This window comes from Chrysemys picta, chromosome 3 (genome assembly GCF_011386835.1).
Source record: "Chrysemys picta bellii isolate R12L10 chromosome 3, ASM1138683v2, whole genome shotgun sequence".
NCBI lineage: Eukaryota > Metazoa > Chordata > Testudines > Emydidae > Chrysemys > Chrysemys picta.
In genome coordinates, this window is record NC_088793.1 from 20858815 (window position 1) to 20873991 (window position 15177).

The following is a 15177-nucleotide window of genomic DNA, read 5'->3' on the forward strand; positions in this document are numbered from 1 at the left end:
GTTCATGCAGCCACTTGGAAAGCTTCCACCCCTACAATTTGTGATTGCAGTTATATGAGAAGTATTCTGCAAAAGCAATTTCCCTCTTCTAAAAAAACTAAAATGTATGTGGAGCAGATGGACAAAGTGAACACAGATCTTCAACACAGTGCTTTTGTTTTTAATTGCAAGTGTTCCTCAGTGCTTTATAATAAAAAGAACTCAGTGATGTGGGATAATAGGAGCAGAAACGTTTGCTCTAGCCAGACGGTTAGTTATGACAGCTTTGTACTTCAAGAGGCAGTGAGAAACAAACCAACAAGGGATGTGCTAGCCTGGAGAAAAAAAAGAAAAAAAAATTTTTTTTTTTTTCCATAAAATGTCACTGGATTCTAATTCAACTTTCATTCCTGAAGGCAGGAGCCAAATAAAACATGTGCATATCAAAGCACAGTCACTAAATCAATAATATTTTTTCATAAAAGCTACAGAAGGTTTGCTTTATTATTAATTAATGGTATGTTGAATAAATAAAGAGATGGTACAGGACAGGACAGAACCATACAAAGAAAAAAAAATAAGCACCTACCATTCTTCTTTTAAAGTTTCAATTTTGTCTACATCTTTCATGCTGCTGCTTCCCCTAAATAATGAAAAGAAAATTTTTAAGAAACAGGCAAAATTCTTAACACATTTAGCACACTTTTGAAGGCTATACATTGTTTACACTTTCTCTATGGTTAAAAGTTATTCTGTGTCGATACTTCACATGGGAAGATTTCAGATTCCAGATTCCTTAGTCTCCAGATGGTTCTTTGCTTTTCCTGTGGCTTCTAATTTGGTCATGAATATACCTACCACCCTTTTCAGCCTCAAACATTAGAAGGAGGAAAATTGGGTTATTACATTTTCTCAGTGTACCTAGCCCCCACCCCCAAAAAAACCCACCACACAACACTGATGCAAAAATATCCCCTCATTCTTATGCTAATTTAGAAAACAAGTCATCCTCATTTTCACCTAATTGGTTGAAACTGGTCTCTCAGATTTTGACAGCAGTGCGCCCTCAGATGGTTGCAGAAAACCATAATGTCGTCGCAGGCATCCTTTGTAACTGTTTATTGCCATCAATGACCTTCAATTCAACAGTGTGTATAAGCAAAAGATGCAGTGTCCTTCAATTTCCTCCCTTAAGGCTTCCCTATTCTCCAATAAATTGGTGCAGTGTCCCAGAAACTGCTACATCAAGTCATGATTCCTGTTGTATACGTGGCAAGAGACTAAATCCTGGATTTTCAAGCACTAAATATACAACAGGATTAGTGTGCTGAGTCAGCAGACTGAAAAGTACCATACTGTTCTTGTGCTATCTCCTGATCTCTCTACAAAGAGATATTAAGCCACAAAAATAAAATAAAAACTAAAGTTCTGACAAGCCAATAGTAGCAGAAAAATTCCTAGTGAGGTTCGAACCACATTTAAGGGCCTGATCCTGCAAAGTGCTTTGTTGAAAGGGCTCACTACTTTGCAGGATCAGGTTCCAAAGCACCACATTGTGCATAGGTATTACAGAATAGAGAACAGGTAACACCACTCCCAGTACTTCTGAAATAGCCAGGCAAAACCTGAAGAGTTAGGATCAGTATTCCTCCCCTAATTTACACTTGCTTTTGGGGCTTATTAGTGAGAGAATAAAAACCAATCTTAGTTAGCCAAATAGATATTTATGCTAAACAGGATATTAATTTTCTCAACTTTACATATAAACCCCCTAAAAACAAAAAAACAAGTTTATAACAGAAATGCAACAATACTACTGTAATAAGTTTCTAAATGTATTTATTCTTTTCTTTAACTGGTTAGATTATGCAATATTTCTTGTATCAGTCAAAAGACTACAGTTAGTGTCCCTCTAACACTGCATATAAAATGTCCTTGCTCCATTATACAGTGCTGTAATAGCACATATATAAGCAAAGCTACATTATATACAGTTTTGTTTACATATCTGACCTACCTAAAAATCTGCATTTTTTAAATATTTGAATTATTAAAAACAAAGTAAATTTACTTCTATACATATTCAACTTCAAGATGAATATTTATAGAATATTCATATATTCAATATTCAAGTCTAGAATCCACATAATTTGACAGTAATGAAAAAATGAAGTTAAAATGTAATCAGAATTACTATAAAACACATGACAGGCAGAAGCAAGTCTTCAAAACTAAGTTTTTACTATGCTAAAGAGGCCGTGCACTTATAGAAGCAGTATACAAACTTATTCAGCTGTGAAAGACACAACTGGCTTTATACAATGGAATAATTATTTAGTTTGGAGTAAAAATTACTACATTACATTATATTAGTTATATTTAGATTGTATTAGTATTTAGTCTGAGAAGTCAAATTCTTTAATATTAGGAGGAATTAGTGACTTGCACTCTAACAAACATTGCTGGCAAGGAAGTCTACAGAATTTAGGAGCTAGCACTTAAGTTTGTTCTAATACTCCTGGGGGAATTCTGTGCCACTGCAGTTGCGCAGAATTCACATCCCCCACTGATTTTTTTTTTCTCTGCAGAAAATACATTCTGCCAAAGAGGTGTTGCAGTTATACCTTTTGCCCACCAAAGATTGCTGTGGTGCCAAAAGAGGGGGCAGCCAGCCCTGGATTGGAAGAAGGAGAGGCTACTTTTCTCACAGTGCCCTGCCCGTGAAGCCAGGTGAGGAGGCACAGGATATGGGGATGGGGGGGGACAGAGATCAGGCACATGGAGCTGCTGGGGAAGGGTCACAGACTGGGGTTCAGAAGGGCTAGTGGGAGAAGAGACCGATTGGGGCAGGGGCATAGGAGCTAGTTGGTGACAGCATTGAGCCATGGGCTCAATGGGAATGGGGGTGCAGGGCCACATGGGGACGGGGGAGGCGGGGTAGGAGCAGAGAGCCACATGGGGATGGAGTGAGGCTGAGTGGGGACAGGGCCACATAGGGATTGGAGAGGCTGGGTGGCTGGGGGGGGGGGGGAAGGGAACAGGGGCACATGGGAATAGGGGAGGACAGGGTAGCTGAGTGTGGGTGCAAAGATACATGGGGACAGGCAGATGTTCCTTGACTGAATGAAGAGGCTAGGGGTCAGCCAGGGTCTGCATGGGCCAGGCTTCCCAATTCCCTAACAATCCCTCCCCACCCAAAAAATGTTCCATACTTCTCCCGCTCACACCCAACAACCCTCCACATTCACTCCCAGGTTCCTTCCCAGCAATTACTTCCATCTTCCTCAGCTCCTCCGTTACCCCTGATTCTGCCAAGACTTTGCACTGCTTCTGAGGGGTGTGGGAAATCTGTTTCTGTATTGTAATTTAAATGAATTATTATTCAAAGTTCTGTATTAATATGCCTACTAAGGAATTTGTCAAAGAACATTTACTGAATCTTTTTTGTTGTCTTTATTGTTACAGACATACTTGCTGACAGGTATTTTGAAATAAATTACCAAAAGAACTGAAACTGGCGTGATTATATTGTGTTATTTTGACAAATAAAATATGCAGAATTTCAAACTATTGTGCACAGAATTTAATTTTTTGGCACAGAATTTAATTTTTTGGTGCAGAATTCCCCCAGGAGCATACTAAAGACAAATCAACCCAATTCACACAAATAATTTCACTCAGAGTCAAAGTTTTGTTGGACATTTCTAGATATCACTCAACACTATATACTGTAAGTTTACCTTTAGTTTCACAAAAATGTGCACTTACACTTTAAAAACTTTTCAGCCATCAAAACATGCACATCTGTATCTGTGTAATCATACTTGTAAGTCATATCATTCCTTCCCCCAACCCGTTTCCTCGTGTATATTACACCCTCACATGTCTCTCAAGTCCATCATTTAGACTCCAACCATGAGACTGAAGCCTCAGACTACAAGTTCATTGGAACAGGGACCTGTCATATGCATTCTTGTGGGTACAGAATTTCTAATAAAAGTGGTTTCTCAGTTATAACTGTTATCCTCCCACAAACTAAGTTTCAAGTGAGGAAAACAGTTAGATCCAATCTCACTGCTTCTCTTGTTTCAAAGGACAGCTACATTAGCATGCCCATATCTGGAGTGCAGGGAGTAGATACACTAAATTAATATTTTTCCTTAGGAGGAAGAAGTGACAGAGCCATGAGAGGAAGAGCATAAACACTGCCTTCTACAGCTACTAAAATGGATTATAAATCCTTTGGAGCAGGGACCAATCATTTACTATCTGTTTTATTAATTATCATAGCACTTAGAACCCTAGTCATGGGCCAAGACCTCATTGTGCTAGATACGGTACAAACATAGAAGAGACCATCCCCAACCCAAAGAGTACAAGGAAACAAAGACAAGTGCCTTATTTCTCTCCCCCCCCCCCTTTTTTATTTTTTTAAATAGAACACTACCAGAAAATATTTTCAGATTTTGGTTTTCCCACTCCATTCTTGCCCAAGGAGAATAGTTTTGTTTTCTAAAACAGAAATGTTGATGATAAAAAAAACCCACCTCCAAGTCTCAACCAAAACTGTTATCTTCCACATCTTCATTAGTCAAAAAGTCACTGTGTGGAAGGGTTCTGATCAGCTCCAGTTAGAGTGACATGTATGCAATATCATAAGCCATAAGTTATCCAAACATACAGCAAGCTACTCTAACCTTTGAGCATATAAACCTATAATCTTAACAAGATCACGTACCCACCATCTGAACTGTCAAATGCAAAAAAGGGGGATAAAATTCCAGCCTCCTTAAATGCATATTGCCATCCATTTGGGTGATGTGGCAGCTATGCAAACCTCCAACGTACTGCATCCGCTGCCAGGACCATCCCCTAACTCAGATCAGACTTGTCTTCGGCAGTAACTAGCAACCTCAGCTCTGCCAGACTCTTTTTAATGACTGATTTGTAGTGTCCTATTGACATTTAGCAAAGCTACGCCTGGTATACCACCCAGCACTCACTTCGAGAGAATGCAAGCAACGGCACAAGGAAACATTATCAGGCTTGTGTACGCTGCCTTATTTTATTTACAACTACTCAGGTCTCCAAGAATAACCGACGACGCCACCTCACCAGAGCAACAAAACCAAGGGGAAGGAAGGACAGACCTGTTCATCACCATGCTCTGACAAGCCACAATCACACACTTTCAAAACAGAAGGGTGGGTCAGTTAAATAATCCCTGAGGCAGGGGGCGGGTGTCAATAAGCAGCAAGAAATCAGACACCACTCTAGTGTTATACCCGAGGTGTCTCCCTAGCTTGGGGCTGCATCACTTTCTAACGCTCACACGTGCAAGGAGGGAAGGATTTTGCTCTGTGTGCGTAGCTGAGACTCAGCCGCAAAACTCCCAGGGCTCTCTCCTGCTGGGGGTAGGTACCCGCCTTGGCGAGGCTGTCCCCTTAGGGCTAGACACTGCAAACTCGACACAAAGTGCAGGTACGTTTCCGAGCAGGCAAAACTCACGATGCCCATTCAGTCCCCCCCGGCAGCACCTGCACACACCTCTGGGCGGGGATTACCCGGCTCGGCCCGCCGCTCCAGCCTGCGCAACACTGAAGCCAGCCGCTCGCCCTTGTGTAGCGCAGTCACACACTCGCTGCTGGCGCCACCGCGCTCCGCCCGGGGACCCCGCGCAGCCCCCAGTTCCGCTCACCTGGCGCGGGCGCTACAATGTATCAACCCCCCGCGTTCCACACACCCGCCGTCCGGCCCAGCCAGCAGGGCCGGGGAGCCCCCTTCCTTCCACCCACTCGGGGGCGGGGCTGAGAATAGAAGGGGGTGGAGCCCTCTTACCTCACGTGACCTGCTCTTTGTCCTCCATTGCTCTATGGGGATATAGCTGCAGCGGCTGTTAAGCAGTCAGGGCCTTTGCCCTATTGGTTGGGTTCCGGGAGGTGGGCAGGCGCGGGGCTGGGACGCGACCCTGATGTTGTTTTTGTTCCTCGTCTGCAGTGTTATCTTTGTATGGGGTTACTGGAGGTCTCTGATTAATCCCTACGTGGGGGATACAGAAAGGGGTTGTGAGACTTAATTCCTGATTATAAAGCACTCGGATCCCCTGGTATATATCATTTACACACCTATAGCAAGCACTTTCATCCTGAAGCACTACAGCGCTGCAACCAAGGGTTGCTGGAACTCCTTGGCTTGAAGTGGTTTCCATTAATATTTTTATATTAATAATAAATTAATGGACTAATAAATATATTCCATTCATATATTTTTACAGGGTTTACAGTTTTGTTCAATGGCTCTCAGCACCCGCACTATAAAAACTGTTTCAGCGCCACTGCTGCAACTGAATCTGGAATAGAGAGCAAGCAACCCCCAGTGCAGGATGAGAGAGGAGGGAAACCAGTAAAGTGCACGGGGAAAAAAGGCACTTATGAAAATAATAATCATGCACATTGTGGAAGAATTCAGTCAGATGGGTGCCTATCCTTGTCATGAAAAGATATTGTGAACAGCCCTAGAGAACCTTATTTTTTTAAATCTCTGTCTGAAAGACACCACTACATGGAGGGAGAAATTATTTCCTCTAGATTTGAACCTATAGTTTTAAGTAGTCATCATTATACAAGATATGTAATGAAGTAATTTAAAAATCAGGTGTCTCTTTTTCTTATTTTTTCAGGACGCTGTCAAGTGTCACAGAGCCTGTCTGTACTGGAGATAGTTGTACCAGTGTAGCCACACTTGTGAAAATCCCACTGTTTCAAACCTAAATAAGCTGCTGCCTATCTACTAGGGAGGCGTGCACCACTGTAGCACCAGTGGATAACACCAGCAGGTACAAATATCTAGGAAAGAGCTCTGCACAGACACAGGAGGCTGCCAATGTAGAGTTTATTACAGATCTAGAATTATGCAGAATTAATTATATCACAATTTTATGCAAATTGTTTATCTTCCTTTTTCAAATGTTCTCCTGGTGAGGCCAATATATTTTGTTATAAATGGATCTCTGAAAATCAGATAGGAGAGGCTGATGATGCACAGCCAGCTTTACTTCCTTCCATTGCAACAACTATTAATATCAAGTTATCTGAACATGAGTAGGCAAAAAGTACATGAAGGTACATTCAGAGACGGGTTAGTAATGGATAAACATTGTCTTACTCAAAACATTGTATCCAACAACACTGCAACACAGTGGGAGTGTTTGTCACAGCTATGTAAAGGAGTACAAGGGACCTGCATCCAATTCTCGGTCTTTCTGATTTTTTATTGGGCAAAGGCTGGAACTGCAGTAGAAGCAGCACTCTGAACCCCTTGGGGAATAGAATACCTCTCATTTTGCTTGAGGGACCAATTAAGAACTAGTGTTGACATACTGTATTCCAAAAGGAGTTCTGTCTGGGCTTTGTACAAAGTACAAAAGAACGGCATGGTGGTTGCAAACTAGTGGCTCAAGGTTGCAGAGGGGATGCAAAAAGGAGAATGGGATGGAATATTCAGAGATCCAATAGGCATTTAGAGGAGTCTTCCTTCTTTATACCATGCTGTGTGACCTGAACGCTGTATCTTGCTACTTCAAGAACTCAAACTCAGTTACAAGCTGATATCAGAAACTACCCAAAACAAAAAAAAAACACAACGTGAGCCAATGACTAAAAGCACATGCAGAGTTGACTGATAGCAGCAGTTGTCACAAGATTTGCACTCACTCCTGCATGCACATTTTTAACAAGAGGTTTTAATAATCACTGATACACTGTAAAATACTTAAAGTTAACCTAAATTAAACACAGCCAAAACTTGCCAATTCACACTAATTAACAGGAAACCCATTGTGAATTAGTGAGTGTGAGCAAAGATGATTTAAAAAGCAAAGATAGTACTTCATTGAATGTACTTTGTTCATTTAGGGCCTGATTATGAACTCCCTTATGTTGACTAGTACCTTACTCTGCAAGTAGCCCCACTGCAATAAAGTTTATTCACAGAATAAGGTACCATTCATTGTGAGTAAGAAGAGCAGAATCTTTAATTCAGTAGTTGTAATTTACACTTAATTGTATTATGATACATCAGTATGTATTAAATGTTCTGGAAGATATTTTGTAAAAACAATTACGCTTTCCAAAATGGGATGAAGGGCTTGACTACCAGTGATTTAGTACCTGGTAAGGCAGGGTGTGAATCTACATGTGAACCCTCCTACAGCAGCTTTGATGTTTGAAATGGGAATTCACCAAAGCACCCTAAGGAACTTTTAGCACCTGGTAGTAGGGTCTACACAGTGTGTGCTGTAGATTTACTCCCTGGCTTGCCATGCACTAGCTGGTTGTGTAGACAGGGCCCTCATTACAGCTGTCTGCTTATAAATCTGTATTGAGAATAGGGGTGAGATTGCCATTTTTGTGAGTGCAAATTATAAAATCAGCCAAGTCTCAAAGTATGAATTAGTGAGGCTCTACTGTACTTTTTAAAGTTTTTAATCTGCATTGAGGTCCTTGGATGAGGGCACTAGATTAGTACAAGTGTTATTATTTTACCATGTTAAAGACATTTATATCACATATCTCACTAATATGTTGGTACTTTTTACAAAAGTTAAAGAACGAGCCAACATTTTTACAAAACTGTCCAAATCTAAGAAGCTACTGCTGTGATACAGCTAGACTGTCCTCCCAGTGGGCTTGAGCCTGCAAAGTGCTGAGCACTCTGGCCCCAGTTCAGCAAAACACTTAGGCTTTACTTTAACTTAACACAGAAGTGCTTTACTTTAATTTTGGAACTCATACCAGTTCTGCAAAGGTATGTAGAACCAAAGTGGGCATGAAGGGAGCCATGAGACGTGCCTGGAGCAATGGTGTTGAGTCCTGAACTGCAGTCAGATAGTTGATTTGGAAAATTGATATTAAAGAAGTACTGCTATAAATAATAATGCAGCTGGTGGCATTTTGCTCTACCACTGGCCTCCCTGAATGGGAAGTAGTGACCCAATTAATTCAATGTCTGTTTTAGCCCCCTAGTAGTTCTCCTAACATACCTTCCACTGCAAGATCAAAACTATTGAAAAAGCATGTGGGGCAGGAGGGGCCCAAGCAAAAGCGATCTTTTCAGCTCCACTATAATGTAAACAATACGAAAAAATATTGCCAAGTTAAAAGCGTGGTCATGATCAAGACTTCACTAAAACAACGTTCGTGCATTTCATGCAACTTATTCTCTGGTAAGAACTACATGAGCTGCACAAGAATAAATGGTCCTTTCCTTACTGTGTGGTAAGTGATAAGAGCAAACAGCCTACAATGAGTTCACTGAAAAAACTCTAACAGGGTATTCACAACATGAATGCAAGCATCTCTGCCCTTTTGTCATGAGGGATCAGAAGCTCTGGTGTGGAAAACAATAACAACCCGTGAGCTTGTTTCATGATGTAGGAGTGAATCTGGACATTGACAAACTAAAGCATTGTTTGAGCTGTCACCACCCATCTCATCAAAGGAAAACAGAAGAAGCAGTGCACAGCAGCATATTTAAAAACAAACAGAAAATGAGTTGCAAGGGGTATTTTCTTTTATTTAACAGAAAATTAAACAAAAATAAGCCGGACCAGAGGAAAAAAATAATTACCTACATGTAACACAATTAAATGCCAACACATCACCTGTATTGCGTGACCCTAACAACTTGAGAGAGAAACCTTTGAAGTAATGTATGCATATGCAGATTGTCATGACAGAATGTATGGAAAATGAGATTCTAGCAAAAACATATGGGAGCATATTCCACAGTCATTCCACACTCAGTTTTCCCAATGACAAAAATGTTTTTGTCACTTTTTCTGTGTTCCATTTCTGTGGGATGCTTGCTCTGTGGCAAGAATCTCCTCAAGCTGTCCTGTCCTCAGATCTCACAAATTAAGGTTTAGGGATAAACCAGTAGTTGATTATTATGCTTTACATAGGACCTTAAATTAATAACACTTTACAAAATTAGTAAAGACATGATCTCTGTCCTGAAGAACTTAAAAGCTAAAGGTCTGCTCTGGAGAGGTGCTGAGCACCTATGTGTGAAGTGCTGACTGCCCTCAAATTACACTGACTTCAGGACAGGGAGGTGCTCAATACTTTGAAGGACTTGGTCCTATTTTAGGCTTAGATTTCACTACAAAGTTTTGCCAGCATAGCTATGCCGGATAGCAGTGTGAAAAAACCACACTCCATAATTGACCTACGTGTGTTGGCAAAACCCCTGGTGTAGATGCAACTATGTTGACAGAAGAATACTTTTGTTGTCTTGGCTAATGTCGTTCAGGAAGGTGGTGTAGCTATGCTTCTGTTGGCTAATATTTCATCTCCGCTGGGGGTTCTGCTGGCATAGCACAGAGAATGATAATAGATAACGGGAGGGGTAGAGAAAATGGTAACAACAAACACTGAAAAAAGCTCAAAGTCAAAGGTAATGCAAATGGTGCATCTGATACAGGTAGACAGGAGATTGTTATGGAAAAAGCAGGTGCTCCTCTTGTGGTGTTGGTGAGAGAAATATTTGAAGATAAGGAAATTAAAATCTAAAAAACTCTGTTAACGTAGAATTAAGATTTCAGGTGTTCAAGAGTGCCATCTGCTTCTTGTGCCATTTCTGAACTCAAGAATATACTTCCTAAAACTCAAACATTGGAAAACAAGGAAATGCAGAGTTAAAAGTCTTCCTCCCACACATCTCTCTTACAAGAGTGTTATAGCCACACAGTGGGAAAAAGCTAGAGGAGTCAATGCTTCTGTAAAGTTTGATGCACAATGGGAAAGTGAGTTATTGGTTTTATGGCAGAAAGATGAATAAGCATTAATGAACAGCTGTTAAATCCATGAAGTGAGAGCAGTTGACACAAATGGGATCTGATCTGACTATAAATCTGCAACATGAAAAAGTAATCTAAGTGAAAATTTAAAAGCAGCATAGAACACAAGAAATAATGAGACTGTCAAGACAGTTTGAGCTACTCTTATGTATGGTATAATAGTGCCAAACACATATATATGGTAGTAACATAATAGCTATGGTGTGAATTCCTGAGTATGAAACACAATTTAAGATGAAAGTACAATGAGGAAACCAAATGGTAACGAAGCGTATAAAACAGAACACAAACTTCCAGTAAGAATGGTTAAAACTTAGCAAGGGCTAAGGAGCTTTGGGTTCCGCTCCTGCTACAGATTTTCTAATTGACGTTGAGCAAGTTAGTTAATATCTCCCTGTCCCAACTCCCCATATAGATAATAGGGTAAATAAATTTATCCTTTTTCCAACCCTTGTCCCTCTGTCTACTTATATTGTAAACTCTTTAGGGCAGAGACTGTTTTTCATTATATGTCTATACAACACCTTGTATGGTGACACTGCAATGATACTGGGGCTCTAAGTATCAGAGGAGTAGCCACGTTAGTCTGTATCCACAAAAACAATGAGGAGTCTGGTGGCATCTTAAAGACTAACAGATTTATTTGGGCTTAAACTTTCGGGTGTAAAAAGCCCACTTCCTCAGATGCATGGAGTCATTTCCATGCATCTGAAGAAGTGGGCTTTTTACCCACAAAAGCTTATGCCCAAATAAATCTGTTAGTCTTTAAGGTGCCACCAGACTCCTTGTTGTTTTTACTGGGGCTCTAGGTGCTCTGTAATAATAATTGTCACAGTAAAAGTAAGATGATTGACAGTTGCAACTGCTGCGCACCGTGAAAACAATATATAACACTAAATGTTAGTTAAGAACTCAACGTAAGGGATTTTTTGAGTTACAATAGCTGGTATAAAGTGTGTCAGAGATGTCAATTAAATTAAAGCATCCGAATGGTTTGTCCTAACTGTTATCTTTCTTTGTTTTTGAAATTTCCCTAGGGATTTTTTTTAACAGGGTTAACTTCCATTCCAGTTTGAAGGGAATAGTACAGCGACATTTGGATCACAATTAAGGGTATCATAAATCATAGAATCATAGAACTGGAAGGGACCTTGAGAGGTCATCTAGTCTAATTCCCTGCACTCAAGGCAGGACTAAGTTTTATCTAGACCATCCCTGACAGGTGTTTGTCCAACCTGCTCTTAAAAATCCCCAATGATGGAGATTCCACAACCTCCCTAGGCAATTTATTCCAGTGCTTAACCACTCTGACAGTTAGGAAGTTTTTCCTAATGTCCAACCTAAACCGCACTTGCTGCAATTTAAGCCCATTGCTTCTTGTCCTATCCACAGAGGTTAAGAACAACAATTTTTCTCCCTCCTCCTTGTAACAACCTTTTATGTAGGAACTTGAAAACTGTTATCATGTCCCTTCTCAGTCTTCTCTTCTCCAGAGTAAACAAACCAAATTTTTTCAATCTTCCCTCATAGGTCATGTTTTCTACACCTCTAATCATGTTTTTTGCTCTTCTCTGGATTTTCTACAATTTGTCTACATCTTTCTTTAAATGTGGCGCCCAGAATTTCATCCTATTTACTTCAGACCATTTCTCCAGTTTGTCCAGATTATTTTGAATTTTAATCCTATCCTACAAAGCACTTGCAACCCCTCCCAGCTTGGTATTGTCCACAAATTTTATAAGTATACTCTCTATGTCATTATCTAAATCATTGATGAAGATATTGAACAGAACTGGACCCAGAACCAATCTCTGCGGGACCCCACTCGTTATGCCCTTCCAGCATGACTGTGAATAGGATGACCAGACAGCAAATGTGAAAAATCAGAACAGGGGATGGAGGATAACAGGAGCCTATATAAGAAAAAGACCCAAAAATCAGGACTGTCCCTATAAAATCGGAACATCTGGTCACCCCAACAGTGAAACACTGATAACTACTCCCTGGGAACAATTTTCCACCCAGTTATGCATGCATCTTATAGTAATTCCATGTAGGTTGCATTTCCCTAGTTTGTTTATGAGAGGGTAATGTGAGACAGTATCAGAAGCCTTACTAAAGTCAAGATATACCACATCTATTGCTTCCCCCCTATCCACAAGGCTTGTTACCCTGTCAAAGAAAGCTATCAGGTTGGTTTGACACGGTTTGTTCTTGACAAATCCATGCTGACTGTTATTTATCACCTTATAATCTTCTAGATGTTTGCAAATTGATTGCTCAATTATTTGCTCCATTATCTTTCTAGGATGCATTTCATCAGGCCCTGGTGATTTGAATGCATTTAACTTGTCCTAAGTAATTTTTGACTTGTTCTTTCCCTATTTTAGACTCTGATCGTACCTCATTTTCACTGGCATTCACTATGTTAGACATCCAATCGCCACCAACCTTCTTGGCGAAAACCGAAACAAAGAAGTCATTAAGCACCTCTGCCATTTCCACATTTTCTGTTATTGTCTTTCCCCCATCATTGAGTAACAGGGCTACTCTGTCCTTGGTCTTCCTCTTGCTTCTAATGTATTTGTAGAATGTTAGGATGCATCTGGTCTTGTAACACCACCTTACCTTCATAAAAAAAATGTTATTTTAAGTAATTGCAGCATGTGATATTAAGCTCATTTTGAAATTGCGGGTACATGGGGTCATCATTAACATCTAAAGCCATGCAGAGAGCCACATCCCCAACACTTGTTTCAAGTTGCAGTGATGTTATTTATTGTAGCAGGGAAAACCTCAACCTTATATTCTTGGCTGGTAAGGAGGAATAGACATCAAACTATTTCATTTTGAAATGTATTTATTAAAAAAAAAATCCACATATGCAGCCTAATCTGTGCTCTTTGATCAGATTGTAAACTGCTCATGGGAGGGACTGTGTCTTTTTATGTGTTTGTACAGTGGTAGCACTATGGGGCCCCCGACCTTGATTGGTTGTCCTCTGGGCACTGCCCCAAAGCACACTGGCTTGAGGTTTCTGAACTCCTATGCCAAGGGCACCCTTCTCCCAAGAGTGAGTATTTGTATGGACAATTCTCAAATGAGAATCAGTGCAATTTTAATGTACAGTAACTCCTCGCTTAACGTTGTAGTTATGTTCCCGAAAAATGCTACTTTAAGAAATATGATGTTAAGCAAATCCAATTTCCTCATAAGAATTAATGTAAATGGGGAGGGGTGGTTAGGTTCCAGGGAAATTTTTTTCACCAGACAAAAGACTATATTTTATACACACATATACACAGTATAAGTTTTAAACAAACAATTTAATACTGTATACAGCAATGATGATTGTGAAGCTTGGTTGAGGTGGTGAAGTGAAATCAGAGGGTGGAATAGGGTGGGATATCTGGGAACGCCTTACTGATAAATAGGGTGACCAGATGTCCCGATTTTATAGGGACGGTCCCGATATTTGGGGCTTTGTCTTATATAGGCTCCTATTACCTCCCCGCCCCCTGTTCCGATTTTTCACACTTGCTGTCTGGTCACCCTAGTGATAAATGATGAACAAGCACTCGGCTGAGCCCTCAACAAGGCAGCACGAATAGAGGGAGGGGAGACAGCATGGCAGAGAGAGACAGAGACACACACTGTGTGTGAGAGAGAGAGACGAGCATTGCCCCTTCAAGTACGCTGACCCCACTCTAAGTACACTGCCTTTTTAAATAGATTAGCAAGTTGAGACAGCAGCTGCTGCCAGCAAGCTCCCTCCGTCCTGAGCCCTGTCCTGCCCCCCCCTTCTCTGTGGCAATAAGGTACAGGAGCGGGGGGAGGAGGACACCTTGACATTAGTACCCCTTTGCTCCCCCCTCCCTGCATAGCAAGCAGGAGGCTCCTGGGAGCAGCTCCAAGGCAGAAGGCAGGAGCAGGCAGTGCGGGGAGGGACAGCTGAACTGCTCTGAAATTTATAGCCTGCTGGGTGGCTGCTGCACAGAGAACTTAAGGTAGCTGATGGGGGGCTGCCAGTCCATCCTGGTTCCAAGCCCCCACCAGCTAGCTCCAATGGGCTGCTCTTTCTGCAAGCGGTGGACAAAGCAGGCGGCTGCCAAACAACATTATAAGGGATCATTGCACAACTTTAAACGAGCCTGTTCTCTAATTGATCAGCAACTAACAATGAAACAATGTTAAGTGGGACAACTTTAAGTGAGGAGTTACTGTATTAAGATACTGTATTATGAGAAAAGGACTTCTAGCAAGTTTACAACAGTGAAATACCTCATGAACAATTCCCCCCCCCAAGATTCAGCTAAAATCAAGATAAGTTGGCAGCATGA

General features: G+C 41.0%; 1 protein-coding gene across 10 annotated transcripts in view; it reads right to left on the reverse strand.

The window, feature by feature from the left end:
• Positions 1–15177, reverse strand: part of UBXN2A (UBX domain protein 2A) — a 43166-nt gene that overhangs the window by 25012 nt on the left and 2977 nt on the right. For 2 of the 10 annotated variants that reach the window (XM_005297333.5, XM_065587596.1), the window contains exons 1-2: positions 5678–5807; positions 569–622 (exon numbers count right to left, since the gene is read on the reverse strand). In XM_005297333.5, the coding sequence (XP_005297390.1) occupies positions 569–609 (41 nt within the window). In that variant the 5' untranslated portion in view covers positions 610–622; positions 5678–5807. The other 8 variants (XM_065587594.1, XM_065587592.1, XM_005297334.5 and 5 more) reach the window with 8 other exon arrangements.